Source organism: Taudactylus pleione, unplaced genomic scaffold, assembly GCF_031769625.1.
Source record: "Taudactylus pleione unplaced genomic scaffold, aTauple2 ptg000076l, whole genome shotgun sequence".
NCBI lineage: Eukaryota > Metazoa > Chordata > Amphibia > Anura > Myobatrachidae > Taudactylus > Taudactylus pleione.
In genome coordinates, this window is record NW_028284478.1 from 233878 (window position 1) to 260913 (window position 27036).

Consider the following 27036-nt stretch of genomic DNA (forward strand, 5'->3'; position numbering starts at 1 on the left):
TCCAGTCATGTCCCTGTATTATGACTATAGATATAAGTGATGTCACTGTGACACTCCCAGATCCTCTCACCTCCCCAATCATGTCCCTGTATTATGACTATAGATATAAGTGATGTCACTGTGACACTCCCAGATCCTCTCACCTCCCCACTCATGTCCCTGTATTATGACTATAGATATAAGTGATGTCACTGTGACACTCCCAGATCCTCTCACCTCCCCACTCATGTCCCTGTATTATTACTATAGATATAAGTGATGTCACTGTGACACCCCCAGACCCTCTCACCTCCCCAGTCAAGTCCCTGTATTATTACTATAGATATAAGTGATGTCACTGTGACACCCCCAGACCCTCTCACCTCCCCAGTCAGCAGGTAGATGATCTCCAGGGTGAGATGTAAGATCCTCTCAGTCCTGTGACTTTCATCCATGTCCATTTTCAGTGAATCAGTGAGAATATAGAACGTGTGATGTGTAATAAAGACTCTGGTTCCTCACAGCAGGATTATCTAGGAATAAATAGAATACACATCACAGAGAACACATGTAAGACAGTCAGACATGTAACACTGAGTGACCAGTAAGTCTCCCCTTTCCCCCCAGCCATAGAGCCCTGGTCAGTGTCTGTCAGAGGTTCCTGTGACCCAGCCCCATAAGGCTCCTCAGAGGCCGTCACACAATGCTGTACTGTATAAGGTTACACCAATGCTCCTCTCCTGGCCGGGGGTCTTATTCCTCCCAGACACATATTTGGTGAAATTTGCTCCACGTGTATCTTGTACAAACACATGAATTAGGGATGTTGGGATTTTTTACTTTTGTTTTACATTTATTCCAGAAACGGAGAGAGTCTGTGACTATACTGAGGTCATACAGGTAACAGGGGTGTGAGGGGAGAGTACACAGGAGAGCAGAAGGGGTGCAGATATGGGCAGAGGGGAAGTAACGTAGGAATACAGAGCAACAGGGGGTGTAACAGCTGTACAGAGGTGTCAGTAACACAGGGGAGGGGAAGGGAACAGAAGAGGTTAGTAACACAGGGATAGGACAGCAGGCAGCCCAGGGGACACACAAAGGGTTACACAATACAGAATCCCATCAGTCACTCTGCACAAATGATGAAATGACAAATGACCGCACCTCAGATGTATGTTACATGTGTGACCAGCCTGCCGGCCGTGTGTGTGCAGCGTAGGGTGGGGTGAGACATGTCCTGGGGGATAATCAGTGACACTCTGAGGATCTGGGGACTGTCACAGCCACTGGCTGTCTCTGAGAGAGTCTCTATTGCTCAGGATAACAAGACGCCCTGACAGACAGTCTCAGCTCAGGGAGTGCAGCCCTTTATTACATGGCCTGTCTGTGTCCTTCTCACACATCCTTCCCCAGCTCCTGTTATGTATCATCTGGTATACACAGTACATACGTGTTATACCTATTATGTGTTATTCCCTGACCACTCATTACTGTTATTATTACTCTGCAGCTGCTGCTATAACAGGACACCACAGCCTGCTCCCCCTGTATAGGACACCACAGGCTGCTCCCCCTGTATAGTACATCACAGGCCACTCCTCCTGTTCAATAGGACACCACAGGCCACTCCCCCTCTATAGTAGGACACCACAGGCTGCTCCCCCTGTATAGTAGGACACTACAGGTCACTCCCCTATATATAAGGACACCACAGGCCGCTCTCCCTGTATAGTAGGACACCAAAGGCTGCTCCTCCTGTATAGCAGGACACACTGCAGGCTGCTCTAGCTGTATAATAGGACACCGCAGTCCGCTCCACCTGTAAAGTAGGACACCGTAGGCCACTCCCAGTGTATAGTAGGACACCACAGGCCACTCGACCAGTATAGTAGGGCAACACAGGCCACTTCCCTGTAAAGTAGGACACCACAGGCTACTCGACCAGTATAGTAGGGCAACACAGGCCACTTCCCTGTAAAGTAGGACACCACAGGCCACTCCCCCTGTATAGTAGAGTGCAACAGGCTGATCCCCCTGTATAGGAAGGCACCACAGGTTGCTCCCCCTGTAGGGTAGGACAATACATGTTGCTCCCCCTGTATAGTAGAGTGCAACAGGCAGCTTCCCCTGTATAGTAGGATACCACTGGATGCTCCCCCTGTATAGTAGGACACTACAGACTGCTCCCCCTGTAAAAGACACCACAGTAGGACTCAATAGGCCGCTCTTCTTGTATAGTAGGACACAATAGGCCGCTCTTCCTGGGTAGTAGGACATCACAGTCCGCTCCCCCTGTAAAGTGTTGGACAAAACATGCCGATCCTCCTGTGCAGTAGGACAATGCAGGCTGCTACCACTGTATAGGACACCACAGGCCACTCCCCCTGTAAAGTAGGACACCACCGGCAGCTCCACCTATATAGTGTAGGACACCACAGGCCACTCCCTCTGTACAGTAAAATACCATTACCTTCTGCCGTTTGACACAGCAAGGTTGCATTTTTCGCGCTTGAATTAAAAAACTCTTCCGTCAAATCCTTTCTCCCTTATATAATAATACTACCACATATAAGTGTGTGGTGAGATCTGTTTTTCCACGCTGAAGTATCACTAAACAGTTCCCACAGCTCTTTATATTATTACAACATATCAGTCTGTGGTAACATCTGATTTAATCCCCATTATATATCACTGTAGTCCCTTATCCTTTAAATATTAATAATACAGCATTCTGACTAGGTTGTTTTAGTGGGCCAATTTCAAAGGGCAGAATGCACCCTGCCCCTTTGGCGGCGCCCTGTTGGCAAACCGCTAAACCATCATGCCGGGTGGTGACCCCACCTGCGGACTGCAGTGCCCCTCGGGTGGGAAAAATTGCGGTGCAGCGCTCAACACTGGTGAATATTCACAGAGAAAGGAGAGCTTGGGGGCAGCCTAGCTGGGCAAATCCCCAAGAGTGATGAACAGGCCGCATCATGCCCCCTTTGCAGGCGAGCGCTTGAGTGACATACCCCTTGCCGGACCTAGAATGAACACTAATAATACCACATATCAGTGAGTGCTGGAAGCAGTTATTCCCCCTCATATATCACTATACAGTCCCATTCCCCCTATATAATAATAATACCACATATCAGTGTGTGCTGGGAGCTGTGTTATTCCCCCTCATATATCACTATACAGTCCCCTCTCCCCTATATAATAATAATACCAAATATCAGTGTGTTGGGAGCTGTGTTATTCCCTCATATATCACTGTATGGTCCCCTCCCCCTATATAATAATAATACTACATATCAGTGTGTGCTGGGAGCTGTATTATTCCCCCTCATATATCACTGTACAGTCCCCTCTCTCCTATATAATAATAATAATAATACCACATTTCAGTGTGTGCTGGGAGCTGTGTTATTCCCCCTCATATATCACTGTACAGTCCCCTCTCCCCTATATAATAATAATAATAATAATAATATAATATATACAGGACACGTTACCTGGCTCCGGCTGTCAGGAATATCTATGACAAAATGGCAGCGAAAGCCCCTGTGGCCCCGCCCCCTCTGCTCTGTGACTGAGAGACTATAAGAATATGGCAGCCGGTCACCGCACATGAGGACACCATTAGACTATAAACCTGTTACTCTAGTGATGGAGCTGGGAGCGGTAGGAGCAGGTGGCTTCTAGTTACAGGACGTCCTTCCTACTATATGCCGCCTGATTGGCTTCTCGCTGCTGCCAATCACCGCCCTGAAGGGAATGAGAGGGCGGTCACTATGATAAGAGGGGCGGGGCAGACAGTAGCCATAGCTACACGGAGATGAGAGGGGCGTGGCTATCTAGAGGGGCGTTTCTTCTAGAACGGCATCTTACGTTACGTGTGACAGTGTCAGTAGGAGGAGGAGGCAGAGAGCGGCCATTGTTGTGTCTGGCAGCAGGTAATGGTGTTTATTTGTGTTATATAGGGGGAGCAGACTCCAATGTTATATATGACAGGTGATGCACTGCAGACTGTTGTTATTATAATACAGCTTTGGCGCTGCATTATCTTTATACAGGTAGGTTAGATTTCAGTGTTACATATATTACAGGTGGAGCAGACTCCAGTGTTACATATATAACTTAAGCAGACCTATGTGCTGCATTACCATCATACAGGTGGATCAGCTTCCAGTGTTTCATATACTACAGGTGGAGCAGACTCTTTTGTTACTTATCAAATACAGGTGGATCAGACATCAGTGTTGGTATAATACAGGTGGAGCAGACCCTGGTGTTACTATAATACAGCTGGAGCAGTCGCTGCTCGGTGGGTAACAGACTATAGAGATAGGGAGGTGACCGGTGCACTCAGACCCCCCATACAGAACGTAGCAGCTGTAGGTGGCAGTCAGTACCCTTAGTAGGTGATTATTAGTGTTACATATAATACAGGTAGAGCAGACCTTGGTGTTACATATAATACAGGTGGAGCAGACCCTGGTGTTACATATAATACAGATGGAGCAGTCACTGCTCGGTGGGTAATAGACTATAGAGAAAGGGAGGTGTCCGGTGCACTCAGACCCCCCATACAGAATGTATCAGCTGTAGCTGGTGGTCAGTACCCTCAGTAGGTGGTTATTAGTGTGGAAGTGACAGAATACACAGAGAGACACCATAGTGTACACCGGGTGATGTATAAGATGCACAGACGTCCTCTGTAATAGGCCCTGCTGAGTCCTCACCTGTCTGAGGATTTCTTAGCTTTCTTTTCATTCCTCTAATTATTACCAACCTGTATGGAGCTCCCTCTGCTCCCAGCACTTTCTCTCTTACCATCATGTGTGTAAGGACCAGCGCCAGTCCTCAGGGATTCATGACAGTGCATGTTTTCCAGGTCTCCTTCCAGAATCACCAGTGAGATCATAAGTACCACCTATGGATCGTTTAGATTGTGTTAGTCAGTGATGCAGGCACCTCTGCTTCTGCAAGAAGATATGGAAAACATGCCCTTTTAAGAACCTTTCGGGGCTGGAGCTGGGAAACACTGTTCTAGATTCTCAGTTTGTAAGTGATTATCCTCCAAGAAATGCTTCAGCCTCTCCCCTGTGCTACATAAATATGGCCTGGAGAATTGTCACACATGGAACGTACATCCTACAGTGGTAGGCTTACTGTGGATTCCAGCATGATAGGGCATGCTGGGACTTATGGTCCCACTCCAGGTGCGGAGTCACAGACCATAAAACACTGCTGACACAGTAATTATTGCAGATGTGGGAGCAGAGAAAATAAGATGGGTGATTGTACACAAGTCGCCCAGATATTAGGAGACAGAGGAATAGGGCAGTAGTGGGGGAGAGAGGCTGGCTGGGAGATGTGGTGCGCTATCGGGGGCATATAATGGGGGAGGGGGAGCAGAGAAGTAGGGAGAGATGATGGGGGCAGAGACTTTATCCCAGGTTACTGGGGAGAATGACCTGAGGGTGGAATGAGGAGGAAAAGGTGGGTGGTCTGTGAGGGATCTGGCCTGGGGAAATATCTTGTCATATGGTGTTGTGTACTTGTGTATTTTATACTGTGTGTAGTAATCACTGGTTATCAGGTGTGTGACCTGTGTATAGTGATCAGTGTGTATCAGGTGTGTGACCTGTGTATAGTGATCAGTGTGTATCAGGTGTGTGACCTGTGTATAGTGATCAGTGTGTATCAGGTGTGTGACCTGTGTATAGTGATCAGTGTGTATCAGGTGTGTGACCTGTGTATAGTGATCAGTGTGTATCAGGTGTGTGACCTGTGTATAGTGATCAGTGTGTATCAGGTGTGTGACCTGTGTATAGTGATCAGTGTGTATCAGGTGTGTGACCTGTGTATAGTGATCAGTGTGTATCAGGTGTGTGACCTGTGTATAGTGATCAGTGTGTATCAGGTGTGTGACATGTGTATAGTGATCAGTGTGTATCAGGTGTGTGACATGTGTATAGTGATCAGTGTGTATCAGGTGTGTGACCTGTGTATAGTGATCAGTGTGTATCAGGTGTGTGACCTGTGTATAGTGATCAGTGTGTATCAGGTGTGTGACCTGTGTATAGTGATCAGTGTGTATCAGGTGTGTGACCTGTGTATAGTGATCAGTGTGTATCAGGTGTGTGACCTGTGTATAGTGATCAGTGTGTATCAGGTGTGTGACCTGTGTATAGTGATCAGTGTGTATCAGGTGTGTGACCTGTGTATAGTGATCAGTGTGTATCAGGTGTGTGACCTGTGTATAGTGATCAGTGTGTATCAGGTGTGTGACCTGTGTATAGTGATCAGTGTGTATCAGGTGTGTGACCTGTGTATAGTGATCAGTGTGTATCAGGTGTGTGACCTGTGTATAGTGATCAGTGTGTATCAGGTGTGTGACCTGTGTATAGTGATCAGTGTGTATCAGGTGTGTGACCTGTGTATAGTGATCAGTGTGTATCAGGTGTGTGACCTGTGTATAGTGATCAGTGTGTATCAGGTGTGTGAAATGGCTCAGGGAAGAGGAGGACTTAACAGGTATATATTACAAATACCCTGTGATATTTATTATAATATATTGATTACTCAGAGATACATGTAATCTGTGATGATTATTATATTTATTACTAGACACAAGAAGAACCAGAGAGTCTTTACTAGAAGTCATGTGAGGGTGAGACGTGTCCTGTATAAATACTGAGGATGGACACAGACAGGACTCACATGACTGAGAGGATACTAAATCTAACCCTGGAGATCATCTACCTGCTGACTGGGGAGGTGAGAGGATCTGGGAGTGTCACAGTGACATCACTTATATCTATAGTAATAATACAGGGACATGACTGGGGAGGTGAGGGGATCTGGGAGTGTCACAGTGACATCACTTATATCTATAGTAATAATACAGGGACATGACTGGGGAGGTGAGGGGATCTGGGAGTGTCACAGTGACATCACTTATATCTATAGTAATAATACAGGGACATGACTGGGGAGGTGAGGGGATCTGGGAGTGTCACAGTGACATCATTTATATCTATAGTAATAATACAGGGACATGACTGGGGAGGTGAGGGGATCTGGGAGTGTCACAGTGACATCACTTATATCTATAGTAATAATACAGGGACATGACTGGGGAGCTGAGGGGATCTGGGAGTGTCACAGTGACATCACTTATATCTATAGTAATAATACAGGGACATGACTGGGGAGGTGAGGGGATCTGGGAGTGTCACAGTGACATCACTTATATCTATAGTAATAATACAGGGACATGACTGGGGAGCTGAGGGGATCTGGGAGTGTCACAGTGACATCACTTATATCTATAGTAATAATACAGGGACATGACTGGGGAGGTGAGAGGATCTGGGAGTGTCACAGTGACATCACTTATATCTATAGTAATAATACAGGGACATGACTGGGGAGGTGAGGGGATCTGGGAGTGTCACAGTGACATCACTTATATCTATAGTAATAATACAGGGACATGACTGGGGAGCTGAGGGGATCTGGGAGTGTCACAGTGACATCACTTATATCTATAGTAATAATACAGGGACATGACTGGGGAGGTGAGGGGATCTGGGAGTGTCACAGTGACATCACTTATATCTATAGTAATAATACAGGGACATGACTGGGGAGGTGAGGGGATCTGGGAGTGTCACAGTGACATCATTTATATCTATAGTAATAATACAGGGACATGACTGGGGAGGTGAGGGGATCTGGGAGTGTCACAGTGACATCACTTATATCTATAGTAATAATACAGGGACATGACTGGGGAGGTGAGGGGATCTGGGAGTGTCACAGTGACATCACTTATATCTATAGTAATAATACAGGGACATGACTGGGGAGGTGAGGGGATCTGGGAGTGTCACAGTGACATCACTTATATCTATAGTAATAATACAGGGACATGACTGGGGAGGTGAGGGGATCTGGGAGTGTCACAGTGACATCACTTATATCTATAGTAATAATACAGGGACATGACTGGGGAGGTGAGAGGATCTGGGAGTGTCACAGTGACATCACTTATATCTATAGTAATAATACAGGGACATGACTGGGGAGGTGAGGGGATCTGGGAGTGTCACAGTGACATCACTTATATCTATAGTAATAATACAGGGACATGACTGGGGAGGTGAGGGGATCTGGGAGTGTCACAGTGACATCACTTATATCTATAGTAATAATACAGGGACATGACTGGGGAGGTGAGGGGATCTGGGAGTGTCACAGTGACATCACTTATATCTATAGTAATAATACAGGGACATGACTGGGGAGGTGAGAGGATCTGGGAGTGTCACAGTGACATCACTTATATCTATAGTAATAATACAGGGACATGACTGGGGAGGTGAGGGGATCTGGGAGTGTCACAGTGACATCACTTATATCTATAGTAATAATACAGGGACATGACTGGGGAGGTGAGGGGATCTGGGAGTGTCACAGTGACATCACTTATATCTATAGTAATAATACAGGGACATGACTGGGGAGGTGAGGGGATCTGGGAGTGTCACAGTGACATCACTTATATCTATAGTAATAATACAGGGACATGACTGGGGAGGTGAGAGGATCTGGGAGTGTCACAGTGACATCACTTATATCTATAGTAATAATACAGGGACATGACTGGGGAGGTGAGGGGATCTGGGAGTGTCACAGTGACATCACTTACATCTATAGTAATAATACAGGGACATGACTGGGGAGGTGAGGTATCCTGGGATGCTCTTTCCCCTCCAATTATTTTCTCTGTGATGCACTCAGGCTGACACATTTAGGATATCATGTGAGTACATGTGAATTTTATTTTTGGACATTAGCTTCTGTGAGATCCTTTATAGTAACAATTGTATTACAGGCTTAGCCTACCTCTGCCACAGTTTCTGCCATGTGTAGTGGGCGGCTGGTCTGAATCCTCTTATTGATCTTACACTACAGTATCCTCTCGCTGTTTGCACTACTCTGTACAAAGCATATGAGTCATCTATGGGAGTCGGCCATAGACAGAGGACACAGGGCCTTATTGGCATGTGCAGATTTACACAATTTTAACAATTAACCACTAAAAATTATAACACCAACATTTTTTATTTTACCTCCTAATTGATGTCTCCCCCAATACACAGGATTACACCGCAGTGAAGAGGACAACAAGAGAGTGTGAGACACCCAGCCGCCGTCCCCGTGTGTCAGGAGGACTCAGCAGGACCCAGAGCCCCATCACTGTGCCTCCTCCTCACTTACTGATACATGAGAGACACAATGACCAGAAAATCCTGGATCTCACCAACAAGATCATTCAGCTGCTGACTGGAGAGGTGACTGCTGGGAATGTGACATTATACAGTAACACCAGGAGATGTGTCTGGGTGATGACTGGAGAGGTGACTGCTGGGAATGGGACATTATACAGTAACACCAGGGGATGTGTCTGGGTGATGACTGGAAAGATGGCTGCTGGGAATCGGACATTATACAGTAACACCAGGGGATGTGTATGAGTGATGACTGGAGAGGTGACTGCTGGGAATGGGACATTATACAGTAACACCAGGGGATGTATCTGGGTGATGACTGGGGAGGTGACTGCTGGGAATGGGACGTGATACAGTAACACCAGGGGATGTGTCCGGGTGATGACTGGAGAGGTGACTGCTGGGAATGGGACATTATACAGTAACACCAGGGGATGTGTCTGGGTGATGACTGGAGAGGTGGCTGCTGGGAATGGGACATTATACAGTAACACCAGGGGATGTGTCTGGGTGATGACTGGAGAGGTGACTGCTGGGAATGGGACATTATACAGTAACACCAGGGGATGTGTCTGGGTGATGACTGGAGAGGTGGCTGCTGGGAATGGGACATTATACAGTAACACCAGGGGATGTGTCTGGGTGATGACTGGGGAGGTGACTGCTGGGAATGGGACATTATACAGTAACACCAGGGGATGTGTCTGGGTGATGACTGGAGAGGTGACTGCTGGGAATGGGATATTATACAGTAACACCAGGGGATGTGTATGGGTGATGACTGGAGAGGTGACTGCTGGGAATGGGACATTATACAGTAACACCAGGGGAAGTGTCTGGGTGATGACTGTAACATTGTGTATGTCAGGTTCCTATAAGGTGTCGGGATGTCACTGTCTATGTCTCCATGCAGGAGGGGGAGATGTATTACACAGGGCTGTGGGGTCGGTGTTACTAATAGGAGTCTGACTTGAAGGTTTGGCTTCCCGACCCCACAGCCCTGATATCAAAGCTCCTAAAGAGTGGAGAGTTTCTCAGAGCAACCAATCAGCTGTGAGCTAGCATTTATCATATACATTCTATAAAATAAAAGGTGGATGTTGATTGGTTGCTATGGGCAACTTCTCTACTCGTTCACTCTTAAGAGGCTATGATAAATCTCCCCAAGGTCTCTTAGAAGCCTGGGGTCTGATTTAGACCTGTACACAAACCCGATGGTGGGTGGACGGCGCATGTACTGCGAAATCACTGCCACCCCGGATTACAGTGCCCTGGACACCTTCGCCTGATTGACAGGCTGCATCCATTTGTGGGTGGGGGGTGGCCGTGTGGTCTTCTGTCCACACCTTCATCAGGTTTTAAGCTTTTGATATGTTTGCCTCTCAGGATGCTTCCTTTGGGCGGTGGATTCTCCTTTCTGCTCAAGAGTGTCCTCACCCTTAGGGAAAACTGCTTTACTGCCCATGGTATCCCTGTTTATCCTCATGGAGCCTGAAGAAGAAAATAAGAGTTATGATAGACTTACCTTAGTTAACTCTTTGTCTTCGAGGGTCTACAGGGCACCCACCCTGACACACCTTGCTTCAATGGGTACATTTTTCTCAGGGTCACTGATTACCTCATCTTTGTGACAGTGTATCTGGTGTATAAGTTTGTGCCCCTTCCATACGTTGCACAGAAGTAATGACACAGGGATACAGGAAATGTGCACATAAGGTACCAGAGGTGGTAATAAGCCCCTATACTGGAGCAGAGGTAACTTTTTGGACAAAGGAAGCACAGCCCTCAGTGACAGAACTTAGCAGAGGCAGCTGGATGACCTCACTAGTCATTACCACTGGGATATATTATCCTCTGCTGATTCTCAGTGTGCGACACGTTCTCCACACAGCCATGTAATAAATGTATTATTATACTCACTGATAATTACATTTCATCATAGAGACCCCATGTCAGCCTTTACAATGGGATAACATCCCTCCCCCTATAGTTTAGATAGGACATTTTCTAGGGACAGCCCACCTGCTGGTATATATCTTCACTCCCCCCTTCCTCTGTGTCTTTCCAGTGTCTCCGTATAATTGGTTCCTGGAAAACACTACAAGGGGAGGATATTCTGAAGGCTGCCATGGGGTCTCTATGAAGAAATGGAATTATCGGTGAGTGTAATTTGCTACTTTCTTCTCTGATCCCCCCATGGCAGACATCACAATGGGAAATACCAAAGCAGAATAAGGGTCGGGTCAGTAACGCCAACAAGATACTTTATCATGCCAACTTATTCAGCAAGTGCCCTGTGCAGAACATGACCCCCAAAGTGGGCGGTAGAAATATTAAGGGGTCTATGTACTAAGACTTCGAGAGAAAGAGGTAAAGTGGATGAAGATAAAGTACCAACCAATCAGCTCCTAAATGCCATTTTTCAAACAGCCTGTAAAGTGACAGGAGCTGATTGGTTGGAACTTTATCTCTCTATAAGGCTTAGTACAAAGACTCATAAGAGCATAATGTTTAGAGAACATATGAATTGAAGACCATGTGGCTGCTTCACACATATCCCTCACTGAAGCTTGAGTTTCCTTACCCATGAAGTAGCCATTGCTCTAGTTGAGTGTGCCTTCATCACAACTGGAACCTTCCGACCGTCATTTTTGTACAGGAATATGATCAGCTCTCTAATCCATCTGGAAATGGTTTTGTGGGAGCATAACCTTTTATAATTCCACCTGGAATAACCAACAAGTGTTTGAATTTTCTAATATCTTTCATTGTTTCTCTGACAAGGTCCAACGTTTGTCATTTTTCCTCCTTTTCATTCTGAGGCTCAGGATAAAATGAGGGTAATATGATCCCTTGATTTCAATTGAAAGATGTTACCACCTTAGGTAGAAAGGCTGGGTTTGTTCTCAATACCACCTTATCGGGCAGAACATTTAAGTAAATCAAGAATAATTATTCTCAGTGCTTGTTCCATGCCTAAGCTCAATTACCACCACACCTGCTGCAGAATCATTAAGAGGTAATTGCCCACCTCATACAAACACTAGACTAGACTATACAAATATAATTCTGCGCTGGTATGATTGGTGTATTCATAACAAAATATTTATTCAATAATACATAAAATCAAGTAAGGTTGTTTTGCCCACAAAGGTTGCAACTCACTGAGAAGAAATACAATTTTCCAAGTCAGAAATTTTAATGGAACATCCTGTAAAGGTTGGAATGGATGCATCATTAGGGAATTTAAAGCCAAGTTCAAGTCCCAATGAGCTACAAAAGATTTGATGGTTGGACGGATTCTTTTAATAGCCTGGCAGAATCTTTTAATGAAATCTTCTTCTGACAGCCTTCTATCCAATAGGACACTCAATGCTGCTTGATAGGTGAAATTGTCTGACTTTTTGAAAACCTCTCATGTAGGAATTGCAAGACTTGCAGAGTTATTGGCTTGGTAACCTCCTCAGCAGACCCTTTCCAGGTAATAAATCTCTTCCAGACTTTATCATTTCTTCCCTGCTTGCAGCAGGACTTGGATTACTTGGTCGGTTAGGCCTTTATCCTTCAACTGGTTCCGCCTAATCTCCATGCCTTCAGAGTTTTTGTGGGTATGGGTGGTTAACTGGCCCCTGATGTAGAAGATCTGGCCTCACTGGCAGAGTCCACAGCTCCTGTACTGCCAAGAATATGGCAGTTGCAAACCACACTCTCCTTGGCCAGAAAGAAAGAATCGCCACTACCTCCACCTGGTCTTCTCATCTGTTTTAAAACTCAAGCTATTATTGGGAATGGCGGGAAGATATAACCCAGTTGGAACTTCCATTGTATTGAGAGAGCATCCACTGCTTTTGTCTCAGGAAGATAATATTTGGAAAATAAGTTTTCTACCTTCCTGTTGAGATGTGTTGCCATCAAGTCCACATCAGGCTGGCCAAATTTGTTTACAATCATTCGGAACACGTCGCCATTCATCTCCCGCTCTCCTGGAAGAAGAACTTTCCTGCTGAGGAATTCTGCCAATACATTCTGTTTCCCAGGCACATGCATTGCTGTTAGAGATTTCAGATTCTTTTCTGCCAATCTCATAATTTTTGCTGTGTCCTGCATTAATAAAATACTTCTTGTTTATGATTCAGATGCCCCATAACAGTTAGGGTTAGGCACTAAGGGGGGAGGGTTAGGTTTAGGATGCGGGGAGGGGGAGGTTAGGTTTAGGCACTGGGGAGGGAGGGTTAGGGTAGGGGTTAGTGTTACTATACTTACATATGGGTGTCAGGATTCTCACTGTTGAACTTCCACTGTCGGTATTCTGACCAGCGGCATCTTGACCGGCAGGAACTCATGGCCTATAACTTTTAGCCTCATTTGTTGTCTGGAGGATGTAGGCAGCCTGACTGATTTTTCAAAAGATGATCTCTGTGTCATAGCATCAAGTTCAGCGCTAAATAGTAAGGTACCTTCAAACGGTAATGTTGCCAGCCTATTCGTGGAATGGGCATCTGCCACCCAAGCTCGTATTCATAAAGCTCTCCTTTCTGGTACACACCAGACACTAGAGACCTTGCTGAGAAAGATGTCACATCCAGAGATGCTTCACATAGGAATTCTATGGCCTTTTGCATAATCTACAAATGTCTCATTATATAAGGCTTAGAAATCTTCTCCTCTAGATCCATATGCATATTAGAACTCCGCAGCCTAAGGGACCTAGCTACTGAGGCTGTCGCCACTCCAGATTTTAAAGACGCCACAGAAGAAATGTGCAATCTTCTAAGAGAATTTTCCATTCTTCTGTCCATAGAACCACAAAATGTTGCACCATCTTCCCAGGGTATCGTAGTTCTAGAAGTTAATTCTGCCACAGCTGCATCTACCTTAGTAACTACACACCAATTAAGGAACTGATCACCCCTAAAGGGATACATATGCTCTATCCAGGACAATTTTTCTTGTCTCCTATCCAAATTCTGCCACTCCTTAGAAATTAACTCTTTCATTACTCTATGCACAGAAAATCATTGACCTTTTTCTATCCTATCCTCAAATAACGGATCGTGTTCCCCTGAAGGAACCACAGCTGCTTTATAATTCATGGTTTTCTAGATATTTTTTTTAGCATACTTTCAACCAGGTCAACATTAAACATTCTAGCTTATTCCCTTATCTCACCGGATTATTCACTGGAAATGTCACATAATTCATCTTCCAAAGGCTCCTCTGAGGAAACTGCACCATCATAATTTAGGGGGATGTAGTCAATTTACCTCCGATCAGGATGCCGGCAGTCAAAATCCCAGTGCTGGAATCCCGACATCAGTTGAGATGCCGACGCCTGGAATCCTGACAGCCAGCAGCCCGATCGTAAGTATAGCGGGCCGGGTAGTTGTTTGCAGCGGGGGAAGGTTATGTTTAGGCACCACGGGGAGGCTAGGGTTAGGCTGTGAAGAGGGGGGCTTAGGGTTATGCACCCCCAGGGGGAGTTAAGGTTAGGCACAAAGGGGGGAGGGTTAGGCACTAACCGGAAGAATTAGAGTTTGGGGTAGGGAGGGTTAGGATGCAGGAAGGAGGGTTAGGGTGTGAATGGGCTGGGTTGATACTTATCTGGCCCCTTTCGGGATTCTGAGCATCTGAATGCCGCTGTCCTCCCATACCTATCCCTAATTTAGGATAGTTTGAGATCTAGACCTTTTTTTTCATAATTCTTTGATCATTCAAAATACAATTTAGTACATAAGAAAAAAACGGGTCAGAGAGACCCAATACAGACCAAATTTTATAAACAATACTAAACAAAGAAAAGCTACTCAAAATACTTGGTAGAAAAGAGAGGGGTAAACAGAGGGTAAGAGAGGAGGAAGTAGGGGGGGAGGGGGGAAGAGGAGACGACACATCTTCCAAAGAACCAATACATATCAAACATCTTCTGGACGGTAATCATCAGTCGTTGCCCATGGGTCGCTGTACAGAGTGTGTGGAAGAAAGAGGGGGACTATACTCAGCAGTCAGCCAAGGAGTCCAAACTTGAGAAAAAACATGCCCTCGATCATGGAGGTAATAAGTTATCTCCTCCATGGTCGCAACATGCCAAATCTGATCCCTAAGTACAGAGAGGAGTGGTGGGGAGGTCTTTTTCCAATTTAGAGCAATAAGGGATTTTGCTGCTGCGAGGATGTGTGCAGCCAATTTTTTTGAAAATTTGCCAATATTCGGGGGTGAATAGAACAATAAAAATATCCAAGGATCTTTTTGAAATTGGAGCTTCCAGAAGAGAATTTAGTAGTCCATGAACCGAGTCCCAGAAGGGGACAATAATTGGACAGGTCCACCAGATATGGATCATAGGGCCTGATTCAGACCCACTCGCGAGCGGCTGTCCGCTCGCAAGTGGGTCGATGTTATGGACTGAGCATGCGCACGACGGAGGGAGCTCCGTCGTGCGCATGCGCCAGACGCGACGAGCGAAGGAAAGTCCTTCGCTCGTTGTGTCCGATCAAAGGGGGCGTGCTGTCAATGTTGATTGACAGCACGCCCCCTTTGGTGGGCGTGCCGGGGGCGTGCCTCCCTGACGGGGGCGTTCCCACGGGAACGCCTCCCGTCAGAAGCCAGCCCACTGACATCACTAGTGATGTCAGTGGGAGTGATTTTGGCTCTGATAGAGCCAAAATCACTCCGGAGCTTGCGGTTGAAAACCTCAACCGCAGGCTCCGGCTCGCAAATTCGATGGTCGCGATGGTCTCGACCATCGCGACCATCACAATGCACGCTCGTATAGCCTGTGGGTGGTGACCCACAGCTATACGAGCGTCCAGGAGGACGCTCCATGAAAATGGAGCCCGGCCCTCATTCAGAGCGTGCGCTCTGCTCAGAGCGTACGGCTCTGAATGAGGGCCATAGTGCCCCTGCAGCCACAGTCCTGCCAACAATCGGGTGAAGAAGATAGAAACATTCTATGAAGTCTTTCAGGAGTATAATACCACCTATAATAAATTTTATATGCAGTCTCCTTGATTTTGGTTGCAATAGAACTTTGGCTATCCCAGTCTCATGTCGCCCCAAGCCTCATCATTCGGAGGAGATCCAAGATCTGAGATCTAGACCTTTTAACACTCTGCATCCCCAAAAGCTCTTCTCTGGACACACAAGTTTTCTTCATCCATTCCATTGACTCCTGAAGCTGCTTAGACTGATTAGCAATAGAAACTGGATTGTCCTCACAATCCCCACACAAAGTTTTATCCAGAGTCCCAGGAAAAATCGTATCACAGACAGCACATGTTAAGGATAAATGCTTCTCCTTAGCCCCTTTTTTCTAGGTCCTAAAGTTACTGCAGACACACTGAATATAACAATAACACCTGTCACTACCTAAAAATAACAGAGTAAAACCAAGCTCTTTAGAAAAGGACTTACCACTTGTGGGCATTATAAGGCTTATGGGGAAAGGTTCTTTATCCATTTCTTAGCAGAGGTTCAATCCAGTAAGCAGCTCAGTAGCAATTCACAGCCACAACTCAGTTACTATGTTTGCTCTGTGGTAGCCGGCGTCATCTATAAAGAGGCAGAGTTCCCTTGGTTAGCTGCTGCACATGCGCGACCTGACCCGCTCGGCATCCTAGGACACATCTAACCCGCTGTGCACTGTGGGTCTTCCACGATCCCTGAAGTAGCAGGGAACTGCTCTGTTCATACACCCGATGTCCTGGCTCTCCAGCAGCCACATGGGTAAGTCAAATGGCCGCTTGGATAGAAAGTTCCAGCCCCTCCAGCGGCAGTATGGGCAGGAATCTGAAAAGGCCACGCTCCCAACACCGTGGCCATTGTCCAGGGTGACTGTTAGTACACTCCCGGCAGCACACTTTTTGGGCAGGATTCTGTAAAGGCCACACTCCCAGGGGCTGTATTCTCTCCCTCGAGGTGCCACCCCGCACAGTCACGGGAAACACACCTATGCTGGCTAAAAAAGGGAGGTAACCCCTGACAGAAAAAAATAAACTTTCCTACACAATCTCCACTCACTACGAGACAGAAGAAAAGACACAGAGGGAAGAAGAGGAGTGAGGCTATATACCAGCAGGTGGGCGGTCCCTAGAAAACATCCTGTCTAAACTATAGGAGGTGGAATGTTATCCCATTGTAACGGTTGCCATGGGGGATCGTAGAAAAAAATTTATTAGTATGCAGCATATGTTGCTTTATATGTATCTTTGTAGTCTTCGCTATTGTATAGCCTTTGTACGTCCTATGGTAAGGGCTGCCAAGGAGGACTAAAGGCGAAAATAGTGATTTATGTACCTGATAATTCCTATTTCTCCCAGCACTCCATGGCGGCCCAGTGTTCCCACCTATCTTGGTTCATATTATATATTTCTAGCTTGGGAAGTTTTTCAAAGACACAGGGCCTGATTCAGATGCGCTCGCAAGCACTATGCGCTCGCGAGCGGGTCGATGTTTGGCCACTGCGCATGCGCACACCGGAGCTGGCTCCGACGTGCGCATGTGCGAGACCCGGATAGCAACGGGCGCTCTGTCACTACAGGTCTCGCACCAAAGCGGGGCAGCTGTCGATTTTGATTGACAGCTTGCCCCATTTTGGAGGCGGGCAGGAGGGGTGGCTGGCCAAACGGAGGTGTTCCCGAAGGAACGCCTGCCATTTGGGGGCGGCCCCACTGACATCACGAGTGATGTCAGTGGGTGAGCTTCCGGCTCTAATAGAGCCGAAAGCGCACTGGGGCTTGCGGGAACAAGACCCTACCACAAGGGTCTAGTCGCTAGCCGCGATGGTCGAGACCATCACCTGGCCGCTCGCAATAGCTGTGGGTGGTCACCCACAGCTAAGCGACCGGCCAGGAGACCGCACAAAAAAAAAAGAAAAACGCCAGCTCTGAATCAGGCGCACAGTGTGTCAAATAACCTGGGTGTAAACTTAACCAGTGAGGTTAAGGGGAGGATTTCAGTGGCAATAGCGGGCAGACATACACCAGCTGGGACCTGTATACTATCTGCAGGAGGAGCAGAACAGGGTAGTCACACACCAGCTGGGATCTGTACACTGTATCAGCAGGAAGAGCAGAAGCGGGTAGTCACACACCAGCTGGGATCTGTACGCTGTATCAGCAGGAAGAGCAGAAGCGGGTAGTCACACACCAGCTGGGACCTGTACACTATGTGCAGGAGGAGCAGGAGCCGGTAGTCGCACACCAGCTGGGATCTGTACACTGTATCAGCAGGAAGAGCAGAAGTGGGTAGTCACACACCAGCTGGGATCTGTACGCTGTATCAGCAGGAAGAGCAGAAGCGGGTAGTCACACACCAGCTGGGAACTGTACACTATGTGCAGGAGGAGCAGGAGCCGGTAGTCGCACACTAGCTGGGATCTGTACACTGTATCAGCAGGAAGAGCAGAAGCGAGTAGTAACACACCAGCTTGGATCTGTACACTGTATCAGCAGGAAGAGCAGAAGCGGGTAGTCACACACCAGCTGGGATCTGTACACTGTATCAGCAGGAAGAGCAGAAGCGGGTAGTTACACACCAGCTGGGATCTGTAAACTGTATCAGCAGGAAGAGCAGAAGCGGGTAGTCACACACCAGCTGGGATCTGTACACTGTATCAGCAGGAGGAGCAGAAGCGGGTAGTTGCACACCAGCTGGGATCTGTACACTGTATCGGCAGGAAGAGCAGAAGCGGGTAGTCGCACACCAGCTGCGATCTGTACACTGTATCAGCAGGAAGAGCAGAAGCGGGTAGTCACACACCAGCTGGGATCTGTACACTGTATCAGCAGGAAGAGCAAAAGCGGGTAGTCACACACCAGCTGGGATCTGTACACTGTATCAGCAGGAAGAGCAGAAGCGGGTAGTCACACACCAGCTGGGATCTGTACACAGTGCAGAAACACCAGCACTTATAGATGTTTTCCAGTTAATATAAAGTGACCATGCTTCTGTCTCCACACTCTGGCACTCATTCAGAGGCAGTTGGAGGATGCAAGCGGTCGCTCAGAAACTGGGCGACCGCTTGCATCCTGACCGGCCGCCTCTGTTTCAGTCGTTAGGCTGTGGGTTTACACCCACAGCTCTAATGACCGCTAGGGTGATGGTCGCGATGGTCAGCGACCATCGGGGCTTACGACGAGACCCTAGGGTAGGGTCTCACTTGTCGTAAGCCCCGGAGAGCTTCTGGCTCTGTCAGAGCCGGAAGCTCTCCACTGACATCACTAGTGATGTTAGTGGGGCCTCCCCCAAACGGCAGGCGTTCCCATGGGAACGCCTCCGTTTGGGCTGCCACCCCCCCGGCCCACCTTCCAAACGGGGCGAGCTGTCAATCAACATCGAAAGCTCGCCCCCTTTGGAAAGAGACCCGCTACGACCGGCGCTGTCGGTCGTAGCGGGTCTCACACATGCGCACGAAGGTGCCGGCTCCCTCGTGCGCACTGGACAAACATCGAGGCGGCCTTGCGGTCGTAGACCGTACGGCCGCCTCTGAATGAAGCCCACTGTACCTCATAGTATCCAGTGTCCCTCAGAGGACTGAGATAGAAGGATACATAATGTAAGTATAAAAATCCAATATTTCATTTTCTGACCTGTGTGCATCTAATACACTAATATTCTTAATGGAACATACATTTTTAAAGTGTTATTATTTTATGGGTCATTTAGAGTGAAGATCTGACTGATATCAAAGTAGAAGATGTAGAGGGAGAAGAAGAGACATATGTGACTGATATGAAGGCAGAAGATATAGAGGGAGAAGAAGAGACGTATGTGACTGATATCAAAGTAGAAGATATTGAGGGAGAAGAAAAGACGTATGTGACTGATATAAAGGCAGAAAATATAGAGGGAGAAGAAGAGACATATGTGAGAAGTGATCAGCAGTGTAAGAAGGAGGAAATCCCTACAGATATCAGCACAGGTGAGTAATAAACACTTATTACAGAATAGTCACATTCTCTGCACCATGGTATAGTGTTCAGTTAGATTTTAACCATCTTATTATATGTGTGGAGTTTGTGTGTTCTACCCGTTTTGAGTGGATTTCCTTTCAAATCCCCCCAAAATACTGGTATGTTAATTGACTTCTCACACAATGCACCTGTGTGTTCGGGTATTTAGATAGTAAGCTCCAATGTGTGTGGGACATGTTAATAACTACATATCTTGCATATAGCACTAAGATTGGCTTATTATAAGTAAACATGAATAATAATTCAGTCACTACAATCTCTTATTCTACACCCTCCTCTGCCCCTATTATACTCCTGCTCTCCTCCCTTACATCATGTCACTGTGTGTTACCAGACCAGAGATCTGACCAGTCTCCTCCTCACACTCTCTGGTGTATCTCATACATCAGGAGCCATCAGCCCCTATTATACTGCTACTCTCCCCCTCACATCATGTCACTGTGTGTTACCAGACCAGAGATCTGACCAGTCTCCTCCCCACACTCTCTGGTGTATGTCATACATCAGGAGCCATCAGCCCCTATTATACTCCTGCTCTCCCCCTCACATCATGTCACTGTGTGTTACCAGCCCAGAGATCTGACCAGTCTCCTCCCCACACTCTCTGGTGTATCTCATACATCAGGAGCCATCAGCACCTATTATACTCCTGCTCTCCCCCTCACATCATGTCACTGTGTGTTACCAGCCCAGAGATCTGACCAGTCTCCTCCCCACACTCTCTGGTGTATCTCATACATCAGGAGCCATCAGTCCCTATTATACTCCTGCTCTCCCCCTCACATCATGTCACTGTGTGTTACCAGCCCAGAGATCTGACCAGTCTCCTCCTCACACTCTCTGGTGTATCTCATCCATCAGGAGCCATCAGCCCCTATTATACTCCTGCTCTCCTCCTCACATCATGTCACTGTGTGTTACCAGCCCAGATATCTGACCAGTCTCCTCTCTCTGGTGTATCTTGTATATCAGTACATGGGATGTCACTATAATGATTAAATCACTGGCTAAGGTAATGAGACCCCATGATCCTTCTCATGCACAGCTACATGTAATAGCCATTATCTTACTTGAGTAATATGTGACTGATTTTCAATGTGCTGCATACTACACATCACAATGCACACGTCACATGAACTCCACCTTCTCACACACACACAGAGCTATAACCACACACCCGTCATTGCACAATGGCTTCCTCCAGTCTCTCTGCTTAGATGCTCTGTACTGTTGCGCTTTATCTGCTGACCTGTCTCTGAATCCTGCTCTGTCCTTCTGTTTTGCTTTTTCTGCTGTTGCCCGTCTGTGCCCTGCGCCTTTCTAGTACCCTGTCCCTCTGCCTCCCCCGCTTTACACCTGTGCCATTCCCCTACCCTGTTCTGCTGCCTCCCCCGCTCTGTGCCCTGCGCCATTCCGTTACCCTGTCCTGCTGCCTCCTCCACTCTGTGCCCTGTGCTATTCCCCTACCCTGTTCTGCTGCCTCCCCCACTCTGTGCCCTGCGCCATTCCGCTACCCTGTCCTGCTGCCTCCCCTCTCTGTGCCCTGTACCATTCCCCTACCCTGTGCTGCTGCCCCCCGCTCTGTGCCGCCATCATTCTGTGTTGCTCTGTCCTATCGCTCTCCTTCCCTCTCAGCGGTTATATACAGTGACTCATTACCCTAATTTAGTAACATGACTCTGGTGGGGCTTCTCTCCCTGAGGATGACCAGAGGACCATATAGAGGCTGATTTTGCTACATATATATCCTGGGGAACTTTGTGTAGTGACGCAGTTGGTGATTAGCCCACATGTTTCCCGTGTGTATGTGTGAGGGTGGTCTAGATGGATATTGTGGTTCACCACCATCACTGGCTAATGAGGCCTCCTGCGCTGTGATGATGGCTAGGGAACGTTACCCAGCAAAGTCTGCATTCGGGGTGAGATTTCCATTGGTGATGTACCATCTGCATATCTATGTGAAGTTTGTATGTTTTTCCTTCAAACCCTCCAAAAATCATAGTGGTAGGTTGCTTGGCTTCTGACACAAAATTATCTTTGTGTGGGTACATGTGTATCCATGTGGTAGGGATTCTAGATTTTAAACTCCACTGTGGCAGGGACTGATGTGAACGGACAAATATTCTCTGTAAAGTGCTGGTAATGTGTGTGAGCTGTATAAAGATCTCATAATACATTTATTGTATTCCCAGCAGATGGACGCACAAGCAGGAATGACTTGGAGGGAGATCTCATCTTGTCTACAGATATTAAGATAGAAGATAACATCACACAGGAATCTCCAGGAGACAAATCAGTTATACTTAATAAACATCCAGTACCTCACAGTGCAGATATATCATCTGATCCCTGTAATCACGAGGACTGTTCTTCTGATACCTCAGCTTTTGTTACACATAGTGCAGCTCATACACCTGCTACAGTGTTTGCCTGTTCTGAGTGTGGGAAATGTTTTACATGTAAATTGTTTCTTGTTACACATCAGAGAAGTCACACAGGTAAGAAACTATTTCCATGTTCTGAATGTGGGAAATGTTTTACACGGAAATCAGTTCTTGTTACACATGAGAGACGTCACACAGGTGAGAGGCCATTTCCATGTCCTGAGTGTGGGAAATGTTTTACACGGAAATCACATCTTGTTACACATCAGAGAAGTCACACAGGTGAGAAACCATTTCCATGCTCTGAGTGTGGGAAATGTTTTACACAGAAATCACATCTTGTTACACATAAGAGACATCACACAAATGAGAAGCAATTTCCATGCTCCGAGTGTGGGAAATATTTTACACGGAAATCATATCTTGTTAGACATGAGAGAATTCACACAGGTGAGAAACCATTTCCATGTTCTGAATGTGGGAAATATTTTACACGGAAATCAGGTCTTGTTATACATCAGAGATGTCACACAGGTGAGAAGCCATTTCCATGTTCTGAATGTGGGAAATGTTTTACACAGAAATCAGATCTTGTTACACATCAGAGACGTCACACAGGTGAGAAACCATTTCCATGCTCTGAGTGTGGAAAATGTTTTACAGAAAAATCACATCTTGTTAGACATCACCTGTCACATAGGAGAAAAGCATTTTTCTGAGCTGATACAAAACAGGGTTGTAGCAACACTCCAGCCACACAGTAACAGTTTAAGTTATCCATCCGCAGATAATTGGGATGTGTGTCAATATAAAAAGAGGAGGGCTATACAGTGCTAGAGAAATCTAAACAATGATACATAATTAATATAGGGCTTGATAAAGATGCAATAAAAATTTATAGTATTTAATAGTAACATCCCTAGGGGCAGTGACAGATTTAGCTGTCTGTGTCATCAGTAGTTGATCTGGATGTGCTAACTGAATTCGCTTCACTAAGATGGTTTCAACTAATCAATAAAACTCATCACTATCACCTGATATCTCTGTGGTCTTCTAGACTAGATAGACAAGAGTCACCTGGTCCTACCGACCACCAAGATATGTTATAATCCTCTGTGTGACTTCACTTATGTGATTTTATACCTTTTTGTTTATATGTGTATGTATGTATATTCTTTATTTATATAGCGCGCACACATATTCTGGAATGCTTTACAAAGAATATTTGGCCATTCACATCAGTGGATATTACACTATATTCCCTACCATTTGCTCACACACTAGAGTTCATTTTGTTTGGAGCCAATTTACCTACCAGTATATTTTTGGAAATTTGGGAGGAATCCGGAGTACCCGGAGAAAACCACGCAATCACAGGGAGAATATACAAACTCCACACAATTATGGCCGTAGTGAGAATTGAACCCAGAATATACAACCTCCACACAGTTAGGGCCGTATTAAGAATTGAAGCCATGACCTCAGTGCTGTGAGGCAGAAATGCTAACCATTACACCATCTGTGTATGTATATATTATATATCAGTATAATTCCATATTCGAATATACCAAGATATCTTACAGGTGGTTCTCATTATGCCTAAATCTAAGCTATCCATATTCTACATTATTACAGATTGAGGTTTCAATAGGGACGTAGGATGAATATTAATTTAATAACTTGGTTATACTGTATATTTAATAGATCACTAAAGATTAAGGAGGGAATTCAATTAGCCACTTCTTGCTCCATAGGAAAAATCTACAAAAAGTTTTCAGCACCTCCTGAGTAGGTGATAAAAAGTGCACAACTCCTATTTTAGGCCAAAAATGTCAGGACTTGGTTTAGAACCACTGGGACACCCTCCTGTATGACTAATTAGGAAAAAAGAATCTTATAATTAGCTTAATTTGGCCAATATTGACATGTTGGAAAAAGTGGGTTTAAAGTAGTGTTACAGGTTCTTTGGGGGGCTGTATGGATGGGACAGGTGTTTTTTAGTTTGCTGGAAGGCGTTACAAGTGTATTTTTAGTGTTTTTTAAAAGTTGCCTATAATAACCCAAAAATATACTTGTATGCATTTTTATGCCCCCCCCAATGAAAGCAGACCATTTATTTTGCAGGAAAAAAAACTTACTGTCATTATTTAACTGTTTTAGAAACGTGGCTGTAACAGTCATTCACCCTTTATAAGAACCCCAAATGCTTCTATTAGGGCCACTAATACACTTTTATATTATTATCCTACATCACTTTGCCTTTTTGGGGTACAGGCAGATTTACCTATTTTTTTCTTATAATTATCCTAGCAAAATACCTGAAAGATGATCACGTGTGTGCGGCTTTGTGACTTTTGTAATAGATTTGTGCAAACAAGGGGGGAGCATAGCAGAAAGAAGAAATGATCGCACAAACGTCATGAAGTGTGCGATAACTTAACACCCGTTAAGTTAAAGCAATATCGTGAGTAATTGAATTCACCCTTAAGTCTCCGATAGGGACCTAGGATGAATATTAATTTGCTATATGTATATAATATACTGTGGTGAGAGGGGTTGTCTCTCATCTTAATTGCCCACATTCTGGTATGATCGACTCCCTCCAAGGGAGAGGAAAACAAGATTAGCACATTCTGCAACTACAAAAGAAGTTTGGAATTCCAGGTTTTCTGGGCTGCACAGCTCAAACTGGTAATATAGAATTCCGGGTTTTCCTGGTCTCCCAGAGCCACTAGGAAGTCAGCAGCATAGGAAGGGTTTAAAACTCTCACACACCTATTGCTCATTGCTCCTGATGCTGGATAAGCTAGCCAGGCGATAGACAGGGGGTGGTGGTTAGCATTAAGTTGCCAGGACCTGGAAGGTCAAAGGGGTATGCTGGGAGAGCATGCCCAAATTGTGGCTGCAAGCCACTGCTGACTGATTAGCACAAGGAGTGCTGAGACTTTTATGTTTGTTTTTGTTATGTGCCTGTATGTGCCCAGGCCTAGCCTCATGTATGCTAAGCTGCAGTGTCTGCTACCATTAAAATGACATTGCTTTACCAAGTACCCGCCTGTCTGGAATCCTCATTTCAATCCCCGTTGTACAGTATTATACTGTAATATATATATATATATATATATATAGTTCAAGGTCTGGCACTCCAATTTGCTTTCAATGCTGATGCAGGTGCCCTCACAAATACTGAGATAATAACCATAAAGGTGCGGCACTCGGGGCATAAACTAGAAATGACACAGAAGTGGAGATACTTTCTCAACATTTCAATATATTTATCATATTGTCATCAGGATAAATAAGTAACAAAACAACATACCTTATATACCTTATCAACCACGTGTAATGGTGGCTTCCAGGCTGGGATCACATTCCCGCCCCAGCAGCATCCTCATTGTAGACCTCATCAACAAAGAACGCTACAATGATACAGAAGTGTTTACCCATCACCATGGTTACAAAGTTAAAGGAACAGCAAAATCAAGTAACATAGCTATACAAAAATATACATTGTAGCAGAGATGAGGCTTATAGACACCATCACTATATCCAACGCCATACGATGTAATATCATAAAACATATGTCCTATAGTTTATTGGTTACGTCGCTTCACAAAAATACACTTTTGTAATTTTATTGGAAACATGAATATGGGATACTATCATTCAGTCCTTTAGGGTGATGTATCCATCTTGCCTAATAACTGGAGAGGGCGATTCCCACCTCTTAACGATGGAAACTCAATCATTCAATATCTGAGACTACTTAGCGCATGTTTAAATTCCTGGAAGTGGCGAGTAACAGTTTGCTCACTCCCACCACTTGTAAGTGTGGCACAAATAACAGCTCTATATTCTCCCATGCGTTCTTTACATTTTTGTTCAGTTTTACTGATATAGCTCAGCCCACATGGGCAAATTATTCGATAAACTACAAAAGTTGAATCACAATTAAAGTAATGTCATATTTTAAACATTTTACCCATATGGGGGTGTGCAAATGTATCCCCTGTTAATAAATATTGGCACTTAATGCATGTACATTTAAAGCAGTCTAATTTAGTTCTGCTCAGAAAGTATTGTTTCACTGCACTTTAGTTGAAATTTCAGTTTTTATTAAAATGTCTCTTAGATTACGGCCTCTGGTATAACAAGGCAATAAATTATAATCAGGCACATGAGCTGCCTCATCTGAGTGGACTATAAACCAAACCTTTTTTAGCCATTTTGTTGATAATATATGAAGCAGAATGGTATTTATTAACCAATGGAAATTTTGCTAGATCTTCTACTAGCCTGGTTTCTGCAGTAATGTTTGTCTTTCCAGAGCTAATACTTTATTTTTACATGTATACAGGTTATTTCTATCATATCCCCTTTTTAGATTTTTTTTTTATTAATGAGTCAATTTGTAGT

At 45.5% G+C, this 27036-nt stretch overlaps 2 protein-coding genes across 5 annotated transcripts in view; one reads left to right on the forward strand and one right to left on the reverse strand.

Moving 5' to 3' along the window:
* The window catches only part of LOC148532444 (uncharacterized), a 301272-nt gene that overhangs the window by 14216 nt on the left and 260020 nt on the right, over window positions 1-27036 (reverse strand). The gene's annotated exons all lie outside the window — the stretch shown is intronic.
* LOC148532445 (uncharacterized) lies at window positions 3868-25667 on the forward strand. 4 transcript variants are annotated; one of them, XM_088467818.1, is made up of 5 exons: window positions 3868-3917; window positions 6598-6747; window positions 9138-9329; window positions 19929-20184; window positions 22429-25667. In XM_088467818.1, exons 2-5 carry the CDS (start codon window positions 6670-6672, stop codon window positions 23337-23339), a joined length of 1437 nt encoding a protein of 478 aa, XP_088323944.1. In that variant the 5' UTR covers window positions 3868-3917; window positions 6598-6669; the 3' UTR covers window positions 23340-25667. The 4 variants fall into 4 exon arrangements, with proteins under 4 accessions (XP_088323944.1, XP_088323946.1, XP_088323945.1 ...); XM_088467820.1 differs by having other exon boundaries at window positions 22432-25667; XM_088467819.1 differs by lacking the exon at window positions 3868-3917 and adding an exon at window positions 3950-4037.

Coding starts and splice junctions, on each gene's coding strand:
- LOC148532445 (XM_088467818.1), top strand. CDS start 6,670: ATGGACACAGACAGGACTCACATGACTGAGAGGATACTAAATCTAACC. Junction 6,748..9,137: donor TCTACCTGCTGACTGGGGAG/GTGAGAGGATCT, acceptor CCCAATACACAG/GATTACACCGCAGTGAAGAG. Junction 9,330..19,928: donor TTCAGCTGCTGACTGGAGAG/GTGACTGCTGGG, acceptor TGGGTCATTTAG/AGTGAAGATCTGACTGATAT.